This window comes from Pistacia vera, unplaced genomic scaffold, assembly GCF_008641045.1.
Source record: "Pistacia vera cultivar Batoury unplaced genomic scaffold, PisVer_v2 Contig506, whole genome shotgun sequence".
NCBI lineage: Eukaryota > Viridiplantae > Streptophyta > Magnoliopsida > Sapindales > Anacardiaceae > Pistacia > Pistacia vera.
This window is the reverse complement of record NW_022196342.1, coordinates 489131-507484: the sequence shown is the minus strand read 5'-3', so window position 1 is coordinate 507484 and position 18354 is coordinate 489131. Positions and strand designations below refer to the sequence as shown.

At 34.7% G+C, this 18354-nt stretch overlaps 2 protein-coding genes across 2 annotated transcripts; one reads left to right on the top strand and one right to left on the bottom strand.

The window, feature by feature from the left end:
* Positions 1–1884: 1884 nt before the first annotated feature.
* Positions 1885–4868, bottom strand: LOC116105855 (elongation factor 2-like). The gene is made up of 2 exons (XM_031392250.1): positions 4781–4868; positions 1885–4383 (listed from the first exon to the last, which is right to left on the bottom strand). Exons 1-2 carry the CDS (start codon positions 4833–4835, stop codon positions 1943–1945), a joined length of 2496 nt encoding a protein of 831 aa, XP_031248110.1. The 5' UTR covers positions 4836–4868; the 3' UTR covers positions 1885–1942.
* Positions 4869–7835: 2967 nt separating this feature from the next.
* Positions 7836–9176, top strand: LOC116105848 (F-box/kelch-repeat protein At3g06240-like). Its single transcript, XM_031392244.1, has one exon. It carries the CDS (start codon positions 7836–7838, stop codon positions 9174–9176), a length of 1341 nt encoding a protein of 446 aa, XP_031248104.1.
* Positions 9177–18354: the final 9178 nt, after the last annotated feature.

Below are 18354 nucleotides of genomic sequence, written 5' to 3'. Positions count from 1 at the left end.
ATACCTGACTCCTTTGGAAATTAAACCATACCTGACTGACAATACATGATTCTGTGTTGTATTATTATCTTTAATTAAGTGAAGGAACTCAAACTTAATACCTCTGGACTAATTCGTCTAAAAATTCTTATCAAACATAAACCAAAAAGTTGGGGAGGACCATTTTGTACATTATACAAGTTGGTTGTCATGCATTTCAGCATTTGTCAGAAATCGTTGACGAGGATTAAATGCCATTATGTTCACTGTCTGTCTTTACCCCACACGCACCCACAATACAACCCTTGAGATAAAGTATAAAACTGAAAATTATACTTTATTTATTTATTTTATAAAAAACTGAATGTGGACTAGCATTTGTAGATTGATGCATTAATTTAATAAAAACGTTGGGAATCCCCGAATCGTATTTACTCAAAAATTTAACCTGAAAGTTAAAAGGACTGAGATTGGTGAGACAATTGACGAATTAATCTACACCATGGACATTGTACAGTTAGCCATCTTATCTTATCTCCAATTTTTTCCTCTGGGATATGGTTCTTTTTAAGTAAAGCAAGATACATGTAGGTGTGTTAAAAAAAAATGTAAAACCCCAATCAAACCGATAATCGAACTAAAAAATCGGTTAATGAAAAAAACGGTTCAGTTACGATTCAAAAAACTAGATTTTCAGTTCGGTTATCGGTCCGAAAAAAAAACAAAACCGGTTTATATATATGTATTAGATAAAATAATAATAATCTAAACTAAATCCCTAAATTCACTTAACCTAAATCCCAACCCAAATTCCCGATATCCCTTCTCACTCTTAGTTCTCAAAACTCTCCACCGTCACCGCGTCATGGCATCTTCGTCGTCTTCTTCTAGCAGCAGGACAAGCTTCATTCTCTGTAGTTTTTCGATAAGCAGGAGTAGCTCCATCCATGATCTTTAACTAAATTAAATTTGTAGGGCTGTTTTGTAGATTCGATATTCACAGAATGTGNTTTTTTTTTTTTTCACACAAACACACACATTTCTTATCAGTCCTTATCAATTTTCATTTTTCTTTTCCCTCTCAAAATAAAAAACAAGTTAAATTAAGAAAAAATCAAAATAAAAAATAAGTTAAAGGGAAAACTGGTTAACCGGTTTTCTCCTTAATGAAAAACTAATTCGGTTTAAGAAATCGGTTAATCAGTTATGGACGATCTCTAATTTTTATTTCCCAAATTATATTAAATAACCCAATTTTGGGTCTCAATAGAAAAGTAATCCGTTTTTGAAAGTGTGAAATGGTCTTATTCCAAAATCTGTTTGATCAAATTATCTATTAGAAGATCCCCCACATATTCAAGTTGACCTAAGCAGATTTGTTTGTTCCGAAGAAAGGCAGTTCGGCCCGGTTAGGGCCAGGAAGAATTACCAGTCTTGAAAGAAGAAGGAAGGGGGCTATCGACAAGGGTCTATTGGTCATTTTAATAAACTCTATCCAATAGAAAACGATAGATTTCCAATCTCACTTTGGGGACTTTAGTTAGAAAAAGTAATTTGGTCTAAACTTTTGGAATAAAACTTTTACAAATGTGCTATTTCTCAATTCACACAAAAAAACAAGAGTTAATATTATATTAAAATAATATTATGAAATATGAAACGTTAATTCAATGCATATAAATTAGTAAAATATCAATAAAAGGTTATATTTGTATATAAATTAATAAGTTATGTTAAAGTTACGTTAGATAAAAATTTAATACAAAATATTTAGTGAACTTTCATATTTGATATTGCAATTCAAAGAAATAAAAATTACCCTAATCACATATTATTCTTAAGTAAATATTATGAGCATGAAAAAATATTAGCATAAACCAATGTATGTTGGAATACTTCAAAACTGTAAAAAATAAACCATATAGGCTGCACATTCTCAGCCTCTCGGAAATGAGGTCTCCTTTCACAGCTTGTCCTCGTACTCGGAAAGCGGTGTCATCTGCTCCTTGAGACCCTTCCGCTTCCTGATATCGACCACGAGTTGTGCTGCCTGCGATCCCGTCTCCAATGGATCGGATGACATCATGTCCCAATGATCAAACACACATTGTGGGAAGGCCTGTCCGGAGGTTGCAGCCCTCAAAGTGCTTGAGAATCCGAAGGACTCGACGACAGGAAGGTATGCCTTGATGTTGTAAAGAGGGGTTCCAGGCCTCTGAATTTCCTCGAAGACGTGACCACGTTTCTGATTAAGAACACTGTAAATTCCACCGAGGGCCTGCTCCGGGGCTTGGATTTCCACCAAGTAGACAGGCTCAAGAAGCCTGGGTTTAGCAGTCAGCTGGGATGCGTAAATGACACGTCTAGCAGTTGGGATGACCTGACCGCCACCTCTGTGAATGGCATCAGCGTGAAGAACAACATCACACACTTCAAAGCAGATGCCCCTCATGTTTTCTTCAGCCAATGCACCTTCTTTTGACGCCCACTGGAACCCAGCAACAACAGAATCCTTAATTTCGTTCAGGTACTGAACTCCCTTACACATATCGACAACCATGTTAGGGCCTGTGGTCTCAGGACCAAAACACCAGATTTTCTTTGCAAGATCCTTGTCCCAACCAAACTCCTCAGCCAGGATCTTAGAACGGGACTTTGGATCATCCCTTGGACCGATACGACCATCATCAATAGCCTCAGGAAGACCTTCCTCCAACGGTCGGGCTTCCATATAAAGACGGTTGTGCTTGTTTGGGGACTTGCTCATGACAGTACGGCAGGATTTTTCAAGTACAGTCTCACGGAAAGACACAACTGGATCTGACTTCACAATCTCAGCACCACCCATGAAATCTTCCTGCAAATCCTTCAAACAGATCTCAAGGTGGAGCTCTCCTGCACCTGCAATGATGTGCTCTCCAGACTCCTCGATGGTACAGACAACCATAGGATCTGACTTGGCCAGACGTTTAAGACCTTCAACAAGCTTGGGGAGATCAGATGCAACTTTGCATTGAACAGCCACACGCACGACAGGTGAGACTGAGAACTTCATGGCTCGGATTGGGTGGGCATCAACTTCCTTCTCATTTGTCAAAGTAGCATTTTTGGTTATGTACTGATCCAAACCAACCATTGCCACAGTGTTACCACAAGGCACATCCTCAACAGTTTCCTGCTTCTTTCCCATCCAAATAACAGTCCTTTGCACGCTCTTTACATACAAATCTTTCTTCTCACCGGGTACAAAGTTTGGACCCATGATTCTGACCTTCTGACCGGTTGAGACCTTTCCAGAGAACACACGACCAAAAGCAAAGAACCTACCCTTATCAGATGCAGGAATCATCTTAGATACATAGAGCATGAGGGGACCTTCGGGGTCACAGTTCCTGATAGCAGCTGCATATTGATCATCAAGGGGACCCTCATACAAGTTTTCAACACGGTATTTTTGTGCCTTGGAAGGAGAGGGTAGGTGGAAGATCATCATTTCCAGAAGGGCATCACTTGCTGGGAGCCAAGTCTGCATGACACGTTTCATCAATGCCTTACCCATCAAATCCTTTTCATCAGACTTCAAAGCGATGTTAAGCTTTTGCAACATTGGCCATAGCTTATCTTTCTGGTCATTCATACAAATACCAATAATCTGCTTTATTGGTTCATAACAGAACTGAACGAAACCACGCTTGCAGGAAGGAGATCCAGTATTCTTGCTGCTCCACTTTTTAGTAGCTGCGTCAAAGAAGTTCTCACCCCAGAGTCTTTCCATCATCTTAGACTCATCAACTCCAAACTTAGAGGCATACATCCTAGCAAAGTTTGTCAAAGTAAATGCCCAGCCATGCAAACCAGCAGAGAAAGCAACAGTTCCTTTCTCGGGGTAAACCTGAACATCGCCAAGCAGTGGATCCTCATAAGTAGCCATAATAACATTAGCATTCTCAATAACTCTCTGGAACGTCTGGTAAGCTTCCTCTCCATCAACCTGGAGCTCAAGGAAGCACCTATCCATCTTGTTGACAGTCAAAACTGGCCTAATCCTTTCGCCCAATGCCTGTCTAAGCACAGTTTCGGTTTGAACACAAACACCCTCAACACAATCTACCACCACTAATGCACCATCAGTAATTCGGAGTGCCGCTGTCACCTCAGATGAGAAGTCAACGTGCCCAGGGGAATCAATAAGATTGATCAAGTACTCATTCCCTTGACGCTCTCCGCCATAGCTCTTTAAGGAATCATCAGACATGGCATAATATAGAGAGATACCAGTAGACTTGATAGTGATGCCACGCTCAGCCTCATCAGCGCGAGTATCTGTCATACGGACATCACCAGCAACTTCTTGTGCAATAATACCAGCAGCAGCCACAAGAGAATCGGTAAGCGTCGACTTCCCTGTTGACGGAAAATGGACATTAGGACTCGAAGAACCAGAAAATCAATGTTAATTTCATAATAAGACATCTAGCACCATTATACACTAATAGGAATACTTTGGAAATTGCGGCAAACTAAAAGGACAGAAAATCTTTGTCAAAAAATAATGGAAAGTAAAGATACCCCTAAGACAAAATCCCATGATAAGTAAATATCTCATTCTGAATTCAACATCAGAACATGTTACCAGATATATTGGCCACAACCATGAATAGCATTTGCAATAGAAAAATTCATGATAGGTGACACAAAATCAAAATATCAACAGCAGTTAATAGTAGAGATTTTAACTCAAAAGCAAACATTTAGAAAAACTTCCCAAGAAATTAATAAAGCAAAGCAAAGAGGCTTATACCATGATCGACATGGGCAATCACAGACATATTACGAATGTTGTGTTTGTAGTCCATAATTCTACGGAGCTCATCAGCTGTAAATTTGACCTGTAAAAACCAAATATAATTTTCTCCATTAATACAGAAGAAACAACACAATTTAAGTAAACCGACAAAAATCATACAACGCAAAGCACTTACCATCTTGACGAGCTGTTAAAGAATCACACTACCTGCCCAACAAAATTGCAAAAACACGTTAGAATCCGATAATAATAATAAAATTAAATTAAACCAAAAAATCCATATCCTAATTCAAGGATTCGATTATAATATTTATAAACGATAAATCCGATTATTATATAATTATTTATAAATCAGATTATTATATTACTATTTTTAAATCAGATTATCATATTATATTATTAAATCTGATTATTATATTGGTATTTATTTATAAAACAGTAAATATATATCTCACGAAATTCACCAAAATATAACCTTGATAAACACGATACTAACAAGAGTTTTACAGTATTCACTTGATCACAAAAATCAAAATTCAATACAAACAAATCAAATCAATCAAATACATTGATAATCCTATAGAATTATTCACATCTGAATTACAATTAAATCATCAAAATTCATAACCTAGCTAGAACAACACAAAATTCAAGCACATTATAATTGATCATCAAACTACCTATAACAACACAAAACTGAAAGAGAATTCGTGAGAATTATAGAGCGAGCAAGAGTGCAAACCTTAAAAGAACGAAATTGAGGAAACAAGGAGAGGAGAAGAAGAGCGCTCTATTTAGTCTTAGAGCTCTCGATAGACGAGGCACTCAATGTGGAGAATTTATAGTTTTATACTCTGGTATCATGAGATGCGGTTTACGTGGAGAGAACCTTCCACTAGGGTTTCTCTTTTGAGCCCAGCTCATTTAATCTTTATACATATAGATTTTCTCTCTCCGTAACAAAATATAATATCTTATCTTATATTTGTTTATATATATGCGTTAATTAGTTGCCACCCCTAAGGTTTGGCATAATAATGCTTTCTCCTCTAGTTTTGAGAAACTAGCACTATCACCCTCTAGTAATTGATCTTACACTAAAAAATCTGAGTTAGTTTGGATTATATAATATCATAAGATTAGGGTATAACTGGAAACTTATACATGTAACCCTAATTCTCTTGTTTAACTCTCTCTCGTCAGCTATTATTTTAAATTTAAAAGAAATACCTCTTCCCATCTTAATTAATAATTATCGCTTCATTTATTGTTCTCACAGTTGTCAATATGTGAATTTTAAATTACCTTGATCTCGCCTTCTTTTAAGTTCTTTAAATCCATATATAATCATTCAACTAATTCTAATAATTGATCCACACACAATATCAGTAATAAAGGTCAAAAAAGAAGAAAATAATAAAAGATTTGCTAATAAATTTACAATATCAAATAGTAAAAGTGAGATCGATATAAGAATACGTTTTTTTACCTTACGAGTACATAATACCTCGCTAGATTGGACACTTTCTTGTTGAAGTAAAAATATTTTTAGCTTCTCAAGTATATTTAGAGCTTTATAGCAAGAAACTTTTTGTATTTCCGTACTATCATCCTTAGGATTATTTCATTTCTCTTCTTGTCTAATTGCAGTAATAATTTCTTCTTTGGTTAAAATATATATGATTTGCTATTTATTTGGATAATTAAGGAAGACATTAATATCTATTTGATTAATGTAGTGAAGATGTCGAAGTTGATCCCTCAATTCTGCAATGATGACTCTTTCATTCTCCTCATCTAGGGGTGTTCAAAAAAATACAAAAACCGAACCGAACCGAAAAACCGGTTAATCGAAAAATTGGTTTCGTTACGGTTCGAAAAATTCAAAAAATCGAATTTCTGGTTCGGGAAAAAATAAAAAGCGGTTAACCAAAACCGGTTTTACAAATATATATATTAAATAAAAAAATAATATAATAAATAAAAAAATATATATTATATTATATATTAAATAAAAAATAATAATATTTTTAATGTATTGTTAGTAGTGGTCAATAGATATGTATGAATGTTTAATTTTTATTTGGATATGTATTATTTATATTTACAATTTAATTTAGGAAAAAATAAAAAAATAAAAGTTTTATAAAAAAAAGGGAAAACCGGTTTTCCCTCCAAACCGGTTCGGTTTGGGAATTTTTCCGAACCGAAAAACCGGTTCGGTTCAGAAAAGTGGTTAACCAGTTCGGTTAACCGCTTTTGAACACTCCTATCCTCATCCACTTCATTTGTAACTTGCAATTCATCGACATTGGGAGTCTTAATTTTGCAGTGCTTAAAAGTTAAAACCATTGGTAATTGTCTATGACTTCACATCAATTGACTATGCATCAACTGCATTTACAGTTCCATCAATGACACTTATCTTTGCTGGTTCCAAGATACGATCTTCTATCTATTTCAAAAGTAGGCAATTGAAGCAGTGAATTGAAATTATAATGCTACTAAAATATAAATTGAAATCCTAATACTATACTACTAAAACATGAATTATAAAATAAGATTTCAAAACAATAATTTTTATAATTATATCTCTATTAAGTTATAATCTCCTCATAGTAATAAAACTAGTTAGTCTTACCAAGGTTTTATGGTATCTATACTCAAATATTGCAATTGGCAACAAAAATACTGTTACGATTGTTATAATAGTATAGGTTTAGGATAGTATAACCTAATAGCTGCTTTCATTGCTGAGTAGATTAGATTAGATTCCATATTTAAACGGAGGAAAGTTTAATGGACTTGCTAACAATCCTAACACACTCTTAACAATCACTAACAAATTAAATTAATTACTGATCACTAAGCAAAGCGCTGTTACACAGTACCGAAACTATGAATCTCAACAATACTACACAACTTTATTCAACAATTATTTAACTCTTGCCCATCATCGGCTATTATCTCTCATCCCTCTCAGTAATTCTCTGAGATTGGAGAAAGAACAAAGAGAGACTAAAATTTTTTACTTTTACAAGAAGAATCAATGGAGAATAGTGGGAAGAAAGTTACCAAACATGTTCCTGATGATCTCGTTTACAACATCTTTCAGAGACTACCAGGAAAATCACTTTTGCGTTTAAGATGCGCCTCTAAAATTTGGTGCAACAATATCGATGGCATCTCTTTCGCCAATTCACACGAAGCATTATGTACAGCCGGTGATGTGGTTTCTGAAGAGCCTCAAGTTCTGTCCGTGCCTTTACTGCTGGGTAGTATAGTGAAGAAAGTGCATTCACTTGTTTATGATGGTAATGACAATCTCATGAAAAGAAATGAATATCCAATCCTTGAGTTCTTGTCAAATAAACAAGGTAGAGACTATAGGATCAGTCAAGTTGCTTATGGTTTATTATGTATTGAAAAAGTCGATCATGCACAGGAAACGTTCCTGTGCAATCCTCTCAGAGAAGAAGTTTTAGAGCTACCAGGGCCGGGTCTGACTAATAGAGAATCCATTGGGCACACGATGTGGTACGGAATGGGATTTGATTCGACAACTGATTGGTACAAAGTTGTTCGGATGTATTATGTATATGAAGTATGCGAATTTGCAGCTGAAGTTTATACTTTAGGCACAGATTCATGGCGACGAATCGCCACAACTCCCTCTTGTTATTTAAGTTTACCTGGAGTTTCTGCATACGGAGACATGCACTGGAGGCGTCATGCTTGTAGCAATGAAAGCGAGGAAGAGCGTGGGAAGATGATCCTAACTTTTGATTTCAAGAAAGAGGAATTCAAGTGGCTTTCTCATCCGGACTTCGGATGTAAACCTTGTGAAGCGTTCAGGTTGATTAATCTGAGAGGATCACTTGCTGTTGTTAGCTTTCCATCAAATATACTCATTGAGATATGGGTGCTGAAAGATTATAAAAGTGAGCACTATTGGGAAAGAGAGCACAAAATAATCATTGATCAATTGTGGGTAAGAGAACCAGAAACTGGCATCATAAAATGTGATAATGATTTATCTTTATGGAAAAAATATCACAGAGCAAATAACAGCTTCTCTGCTGGCGTTGGAGCTGCCGGAGTTGGCACTTTGGGACATGATGACATATTTTTTGATACTAATAATGATAAAGAAATGTTTCTTCTTGATCTACAAACTAATCGCCTTTGGTACAAGCAAAAGGAATTCCCATTGGTAGAGGGTTGTGAAGGATACAATTTTCACAAGGATATTTTCAATTACACAGGAAGTGTTCTTTCTCTCAGAAACTTCGCTAGAAACTATGGAATTTTTGAGGAATCATTTGAAGATATGGATAGTCAGAAATACAGTTTTCTGAAGACAGCTCGGCATGTTTATAGTAGACGATGAAGATGAGTAATGTACCTTTCTCTCCATAGGATGCCTGGTTATTTAATTTTCTTTTAATCAGGTTTTCATTGCTTGTAAGCATGAGTACTTTGTATATCATGAAATTAAAAATCTTGATTGTAGTTATGCAATCACCCCATATAACATGTTTAAAAATTCGCTTACAGAAGGTGGAAATTGGAAAGCCTTACAAAGATCAATGGATTCGACTATGTTTTGATAATATTTTATTATAAAAAATATAAAATCACTAATGAGATTGATAATGTTAAAGATTAATGGGTATAAATTATTATTGTAAAATCAACTTTAATTTAATACAACAAATACAACATGCAAAATATTTCCCGGCCCAACTTGACGTTTAGAAAATCCTAGCTGGTTCCAAAAATCACAACAAATTAAACAAACCCCATCAATATTAACTACTGTAAGTTAAATTAAAATGATTTGATTAACTACAGTAAGTTAAATTTAAACGATTTAAGGTTAATTAAATTAAGTAATTTTCTTTATAAAAAAAAGTTGCAGAGAAATATAAAAAATATCGATCTCGTTACTATCCATTCAATAGATAACAAAGTATCATAATATAGGGATGTAAAAAATAAATCCTCATTCTCTGTTTCTTTTCTTCCACCTCTCTGTTGGATAATGCCTCTTATTTGTTAAGAGAGTAAGGCAGTTATTCAGCTGCATGGTTAATGTTTGTTACGTTAGTTATTTGTTAACTAACTTGGCTAATATCACTCAGCTGTGATAACCACCTGCATCACATATACATTTCGTCATACGCTCATATATAAAAGGGTGGTCTGTACTTTCTGTTTAGTAGAGAGGTGTGAGAGTTAGTTTTCATATTGTAATTCTCAGATTAGTGGTTGTATCAGACTTCATCATAGTGGACTATCTAGGGCCTTAAAACCCTGCCTTGGAGTAGGATTCTTCTATTGAATCCGAACCAAGTAAATCACTTGTGCTTCTTTCTTCGTCCTATTTTCTTCTATCTTTGTTTTACTTTATTCTTCTTGGTGTTTCTTGATTGTGTTGAACTCTCTCTTGGAGGATTTTTGGTTATTATCCCCAACAGATTGGTATCAGAGCCTCAGGTTGGTTATTTCCTGAAGGTTAAGAGTTTGTTCTGCAGAAGAAGAAAAGATTTCAAAAATGGGTGGTACGAAGATTGATGTTGAGAAATTTGATGGGAAGATGGATTTTGTCCTTTGGAGACAAAAGATGAAGGCAATTCTTATGCAACAGAAATGCCATTGTGCCCTTGGTGGAGAGAAGAATATACCTCCAAGCTTGACTCAAATGGAAAAGGAACATATGATGGAACTCGCTTACAGTACCATCATCTTGAACCTATCTGATAGCGTGGTGAGAAAGGTCAGAAACGAAGACACAGCTGCTAAGGTTTGGCTTAAACTTGAATCTTTATATATGTCCCAATCAGTTCCTGGAATTGCATATATCAAGGAACAACTCTTCAGTTTTAGAATGAACTCTGCAAAATCTTTGGAAGATAATCTTGATGATTTTCAAAAATTGGTGATTGACCTTACTGATAGTGGTGAAGAATTGAGTGATAATACTCAGGCTATCCTTTTATTAAACACTTTACCCGATTCTTATAAAGATGTCAAAAACGCCATTAAGTATGGTAGAGAAAATATATCTCTAGATGATGTTATAGCTGCTCTTAGAATAAGAGATCTTGAGATTAAGGCTGAAAGAAAAGGGAATGGTGATGGTCTCTATGTTAACGCAAGACCCGAAAAGAAGTATAACAAAAAGGGTTAGAATAGTCACAAAAACAAGCAAGAATCGTATTCTAACAAGAAGTTAATCTGTTATTTTTGCAATAAAGAAGGTCATATCAGAAGATTTTGCAAATCAAGGCTCAAGAAACTGAAAGAAAATGGAGACTCAGAGGTCATTGCTACTGTTGCAGAAAGTGAGGTTGCTACTGCTCTAATGGTGTCCACCATTGATGATCACAAAGACTGGATATTGGATTCAGCATGCACCTATCACATGACACCTAGGAGAGACTGGTTCTATACGTATCAGTCCATGAATGGAGGAAAAATACTTATGGGAAATGACATGACATGTCAAGTTTCTGGCATTGGTTCAATTAAATTCAGGATGTGGGATGGCAGTTTAAAGACTCTTCAGGAACTTAGATATGTTCCAGACTTGAAAAGAAATATGGTTTCTTTGAGTTTGCTCGATGCAAAGGGGTTAATGTATACTTCTAGTGGAGGTTCTCTCAAAGTCTTCAAGGATAAAGAGATGGTGATAAAGGAGACTATGAAGCATGGCCTGTACATCTTACAAGGAACAATCCTTACTGGGAAAGTTGCCGTGACCACCATAGAACAAGATGAGATGATTACCTGGCATAAGAGATTGGGACATATCAGCTCAAAAGGTCTTCAAGAATTGTGCAAGCAAAGTCTGATAAAAACAGAGAAAGTAAAAGATCTTGGCTTCTGTGGAAGCTGCACGTTTGGTAAAGCTCATAGACTCAAATTTCCTAATGCTTCTTATAAATCCTATGATGTGCTTGAATATGTTCACTCTGATTTGTGGGGTTCACCCCAAATTCCTCTGTCTTTATCCGGGAATCAATATTTCATTAGTTTCATTGATGATTTCACTAGAAAAGTTTGGATATACTTTCTGAAACATAAAAGTGAAGCCCTTAGTAAATTCATAGAATGGAAGAACTTGGTTGAAACTGAAACTAGAAAGAAAATTAAGACATTAAGGACTGATAATGGACTGGAATATTGTAATAAGGAATTTGATGATTTGTGTGTGTCTAATGGGATGATCACTAGACATAAGACCTGCACCTATACTCCTCAGCAAAATGGTATTGCTGAGAGAATGAACAGGACGATTTTGGATAAAGTGAGATGTATGTTAGTAGACTCTGGTTTGCCTAAAAGGTTTTGGGCTGAAGCAGCTAACACTGCTTGTTATCTTATTAATAGGTCTCCTAGTTCAGCTATAGGTTTCACAACCCCTGAAGGAAAATGTTCTAACAAATCCCCAAGTTACCAGCACCTAAAAATATTTGGTTGCATTGCCTTTGTTCACTCTAAACAAGGAAAATTAGATCCAAGAGCTAAAAGATGCATTTTCTTAAGATATCCTCAAGGTGTCAAAGGGTACAAAATATGGATAATCTCTGAAAATAAAACCATTATAAGCAGAGATGTTACTTTCAATGAATTAGTATCGTATAAGACTAACATGTAGGAACCAAAAGAGAATACAACAACCCCTACTCAGATTGAGGTGGAGCTTAGTGAATTTGAGACACATCCAAGAGAAGATGACCTTGAGAATGAAGAAAATACATCAGCAGACGTGAGTAACATTCAGCAACCAGAAGAAGAAGGTGGAGCTGTAGCAGAAAGTAGTGACCTTTTGAACTATCAGCTTGCTAGAGATCGAGTCAGAAGGGAAGTGATCGGACCTGCCAGATATGCTCAAACCATAGCCCCTCCACCTATTTTTGCTCACACAGAACTGATAGCATATGCCTTGAATGTGGCTGATGTCCTTGATATAGAAGAGCCAAGAACCTCTTTTGAAGCCAGCAAAAGCAAAGATTGGCTACACTGGAAAGCAGCCATGGATGAGGAAATGAAGTCTCTCACCAAAAATGAGACTTGGATTCTAGTTGAGAAGCCAAAGGATCAGAAAGTTATTGGCTGCAAATGGATTTTCAAAAGAAAACTAGAAATTCCAGGGGGAGAGAAAGCTAGATTTAAAGCTAGAGTTGTGGCAAAAGGTTACTCTCAAGTTGAAGGAGTTTATTATTATGATGTGTTTTCACCAGTTGTCAAGCACACATCAATTAGAATCATCCTTGCCATCACTGCCATAAAGGACCTGGAACTGGAACTGGAACAACTTAACGTAAAAACTGCCTTCTTACATGGGAATCTGGAGGAGAAAATTCTCATGGCTCAACCTGAAGGTTTCATCAAGAAAGGGGAAGAAAATAAAGTGTGTTTCTTTCTTCTTCCTATTTTCTTCATAGGGGAAGAAAAGAAAGGGGATTTCTTCGTCATAGTGGACTATCTAGGGCCTTAAAACCCTGCCTTGGAGTAGGATTCTTCTGTTGAATCCGAACCAAGTAAATCACTTGTGCTTCTTTCTTCTTCCTATTTTCTTCTATCTTTGTTTTGCTTTATTCTTCTTGGTGTTTCTTGATCGTGTTGAACTCTCTCTTGGAGGATTTCTGGTTACTATCCTCAACACTCTCTCTCATAAGCTATTATCTCTATTTTTTTTTTTTTTTTTGGTGATTGGGGTATCTAGACTAGCTTGCACACACATAAACTAATCCCTTGAGTCCTGAAGTTGACGACCAGGTAAACTCTTCAGTGGTCAATCCTATTAGCGCCTGTGGGGATTTGAACTCAAGAGCTCATAAAACTTCTTTTTGCTCTTTTATCATCAAGTCACCCATTATTCCTCCCTTTCTTCGTCCTCTCTTTTTGTGGAAGAGAGTGCATAGACTGAAATTGACTTCTAGAAAGAGAGTTCGATGGAGAATAACAAGAAAGTTGTTAAATATGTTCATAATGATATCGTCTATAACATCTTTATGAGGCTGCCCCTCTAAGATGTGGTGCAACATTATTGATAGTGTCTCTTTCGTCAACACCTACGAATCCTTATGTTCTAAAGAACCTCAACTTCTCTGCGTTCCTGAGGTGGTGGATACTAAAACGATGAAAAAAGTGCATTCAATTATATATAGTATAATGATAATATTAGATTACTCTTGTGTGGGGGGTCAAAAATCACCTGGGCCTCTATCAGGCCCAGGCCTGCATCTTCTATCACCAAAGCCAAAGTCCAGCAACCTTCCATAATGGGTTTCGACAACAACCCATCAAAGGCCAAGCTTATGAAACAAGGTAAGTAGGATTCTTCCTCTTTAGTTCTATCCTGATCCATCCAAGATTTCGTATCTCGGATGAATTAGGACTCTCGCCACTAATGATGCAAGTGGATTGCGGTTGTCCTGATTCACTAAATCTCCTCCTTTGTGAATCCCAAATCCTACTTGGATACGAACATCCCACAACTACTATATAAACAGGGGTCACCCCACTATTTAGCATGGGACATTGCACCTTTTCACCCAATAGTTCTAGCTCTTGAGAGCCATACCCTGACCCTGTGGTCTCAGTTCTCTATTTAGCCACTGGTAACTAATGGTGGAAAAGCAACCCGCCCGGCCCAACCCTCGGCGGGTTGTCAGCCTAGCCCGCCACTTTGTTGGAATTGGTTGGCCCAGCCCGGCTCGCCAACCCTAACCCGATGGGTTATGTTGTGGGCCGGGCCGGGTTAACCCCATTTTTTTAATTTTATTTTTTCTTTTCTTTTCTTTTCTTTTGTTTTATGTAATTGTTTTTAGTTAACTTTCAATAATTCAATTCAATTAATTTTTTTTTTTTTTGTTAACAACTAAACATTTCAAATATTAATTCAATTTTAATACAATAAAATTGTAATATAAGAAAAATTGGATTTATTCATTTATCAAGTTACAATTTCCAAAACAACTAATTTGGGGGTTGACTAGAACCTCCCTCATCTGTATCATCTATATTACAAAATTGAAATGATTCTATTAAAGTATTGTCGACAACCTCGTATTGATCTTGATGGCGCAACTGTTCCCAATCTGGAAGACATGTGAGGACTTCAATCATTTTTTGTGAAAGTTTAGTCCTCCTTTCATTTAAAATTCTTCCACTTGCACTAAATGTTTGTTCGGATGAGACAGTTGAGATAGGAACAGTGAAAACATCCAAGACAAGTCTTGATAATACCGGAAAAATACATTTTTTGGTTTTTCAATATTCTAAGACATTAAAGTTGGCTATTTGTTGTGGTTCTTCTAGTAACATTTCGGGTAGGGATGGGCACGGGCTGGGGCAGGACCGGGGACCACTGTCTCTGGCTCCGGCCCAAAAGCCCAAGGGGATTCCCCGGTCTCGGCCCCGGAATTCCTCGTTTGGGGGTTTTTTGTATTTTTTATCCTTTGTTTTATAATTTTATTATTCTTTTCTCCAAATTATATATACCAACCAAAAAAAAAAAAAAATTAAATATATAATATACATATTAAATATAAAAATCATCATACTAAATTGATAATATATTACAGTATCAACTATCCACATCAGTACTTCAGTAGATTCAATACATTACAGTATCAATTATCAAGATTCAACAACCAAAAATTTTTGGATTCGCTATTATAATCAATAGCAAATCCAAAAATTTCTATTAGGGTTGGCCAAAATAAAAATTAATTACACATTAATATTTTTTTCAATTAACAATTCTATTAGGGTAGGGCAAAATCCAGAAATTATACATATTAGTATTTTTTTTGTTCAAATGCTCACCCTCAAGTCCTCAAGAAGTATTGGATCCGCCCCTGATCAATGATTATAATGAATCTAAATATCAAAATGATAATTATAATATGTTATNTTATCATGTTAAAAATTCATGTTATATAACAAGTAGATGTTCAAAATTTCAGTTCTAGAATATGAGGTATAATTTCCATAATTATCATATCAATTCATTACAACTCAATTTAGTCAACCCATAATATCTGAATTAATCAGAGTTCTGTATAATTCCACAATTATCGTGTCAAGACAATAATATGCGCACTCGCCAACTCATTATATGCTTATTATAATACATCTTTAAACTGTAGGAGTGAGGATGGATAAAGGGTAGAACCGGAACCGGTGAGTAGCCATTCATCGGTTCTGAAAAATTGGAATCGGGAATTCCCAGGTCTACTTTTAGTTCCTGCAGTGCTGTAATCGAAAACTGGAACGAGAACCAGAACAGAGGTCCAGGTACTCAAGTAGGAATCAGGACTAAATTATAATTTTTGTAAACTACTAGGGGTGTATTGTCATTTTTTAAAAAGTAGGTGGGTAATAAAAATTCATCCAAGTACCCAGAATCGGAACCAAAACCTATGTTTCAGCTTGCGGTTCTAATTCTAGTTCTGATTCATTTAAAAAAATACACGGTATTTGAAACCGCCCGCCCCCTATTTTAAACACTAGTAATTATCGGATTTTGGCTCATAGACAAATCAAATGCATCAAATCTCATCTGAATGTGAGGAGCCTTCAAAGTAGTATATATTATTCAACTATCTAATCATGCAATAAGAAAATTAAGATAGATAGATAGTAAACCCAAGAGAGATAATTAATGCCCAAAAGGGCTCCATTGATAAGATAAATTCAATTGTTAATTAGGTCATAATACTGTATTCCTTTCTAATTAGAGTCACTTGAAGATAAAATCATTAAGTGCATTTAGTATTATTGAACATGTTGATCACTACTTCTATTACCATAATAGTTCGTCGGTATCGTATGTTATAAGAGCATCTTCAGTTGTGCTCTTTATTTTAAAGAGTATCTTTCATATAAATAAAGAACATCTTTATTGATTTTTAAATATAAAAAAAAAAATTTTTATTCAAATCCAATAGACTCTTTAAATTTTAGAAGAAATAATATGTATTTTCAAGAAAAAAAACTTAATAGGAGAGATAAATCATAAATAAAATGCATAAAAATTTGCAATTTATTATTTAAAATTATGATAGAGAGTTAAATTTGACTCTCTAAATGTAGAGAGTCAAATCTATTCTTTAATTTATATTTAAATAATAAAGAGTCTATTAGACTCTTATTTATATAGATAACTCTTTATAATAAATAGTTAAGGTCATATAAAGAGTCATTTGAAGATGCTCTAATACTCTTCTTCATCACTTAAAACGCATTCAACAGTTAGATTATTTATTAAAAGTCAATTATTTATTTTAGGCATATATTTTTTTATTTAGATGTAAATAAAATCTTCAAACTTTATGATATATTCATTTTCAAAAATATTTTTTTCCCCAAAACTTTTTTTTTTTTTTTTTTTTTATGATCAAGGTGTCCAGACCAGTATGTATGCATCTCAACTAATCTTTTAGGATCTTGAAACTATCAACCGAGTAAGAGTTCTAGTGACTAGGGGTGAGAACTGAGTTGAGCCGCTTGAATAGCTCGATTAAGCTCGATTGAGCTCGAAAAACTCGATTAAGTTCGATTAAAACTTGATTAAAGCTCGAATTCTAATTTTAGGTATTGAGTTCAAGTTCAAACTCGATTCCTCAGACTTGGTCAATCTTGAATTTGAACTCAAATTTAGTATTGTAGCAATCAAGTCGAGTTTGAGTAGCAGATACTCGACTCGACTCTACTCGATTTCACCTCTATCAATTACCACCCTTGTTAGCAGTTGTCAAAACTCGAGCTCGGGTATTCTCCAAAAATTACTGCATAAGAGATTGGAGAATCCTAGGAAGAGAATGAAGAGTTCAAGCACCATCTAATTTTATTTATTTTGGTAAACTCACAAGAAGAGAATGAGCAAGTGAAGCCGCGACCTGTTAGTCATGGTTATAACGCAACTCTACTACTAAGATCATTTCCAATCACAAACACTAAATTAGTGTAACTCTCACACCAAATTGGTATGGTTTTTGGTGTATTTCACTATTGCATCTCCATCTCATTGCATTAAATATTACATCAAAAAGAATATTCCTTAGAATATTATCATTTTTTCTTTCTATTAATAATCAACAATTAATTCAATTTACTAATTATTTTTGTATATATTAATTAAATATTAGAAATGACATTTTCATTAAATAATAATAACTTTGAAAATTATACTAATATAATAAAATTAAACATTTATTGAGAATTATATTTTATTTTAATTTTAGTGTTTTTAAATTAATGTTAATTTATTTTGAGTTATTGTAGTTTAATATTTGTATTGAATGAAATTTTGTTTTTAATTTTTCATTATTTTTTGAATTATATAATTATTATAAATTTATTATTATAAATAATAATATAAATAATAATTAAATTAATATAAATTTAAATTTAAAAAATTAAATGATAAAAATAAAAAAATAAAATATATTTTAAGATTGATAACTAATATCTTAATAAATTGATGTGAACGAGTAGTATTATTAATACCCAAAGCGTTATTGTAAGTTTGTAATGCTTCACTCCCCGGA

Excerpts from the sequence above, each read along its gene's own strand:
- LOC116105855 (XM_031392250.1), bottom strand. The coding sequence starts at position 4,835 with ATGGACTACAAACACAACATTCGTAATATGTCTGTGATTGCCCATGTC. Across the intron at positions 4,384-4,780 it reads GATTGCCCATGTCGATCATG|GGAAGTCGACGCTTACCGAT; the intron begins GTATAAGCCTCT and ends TTCCGTCAACAG.
- LOC116105848 (XM_031392244.1), top strand. The coding sequence starts at position 7,836 with ATGGAGAATAGTGGGAAGAAAGTTACCAAACATGTTCCTGATGATCTC.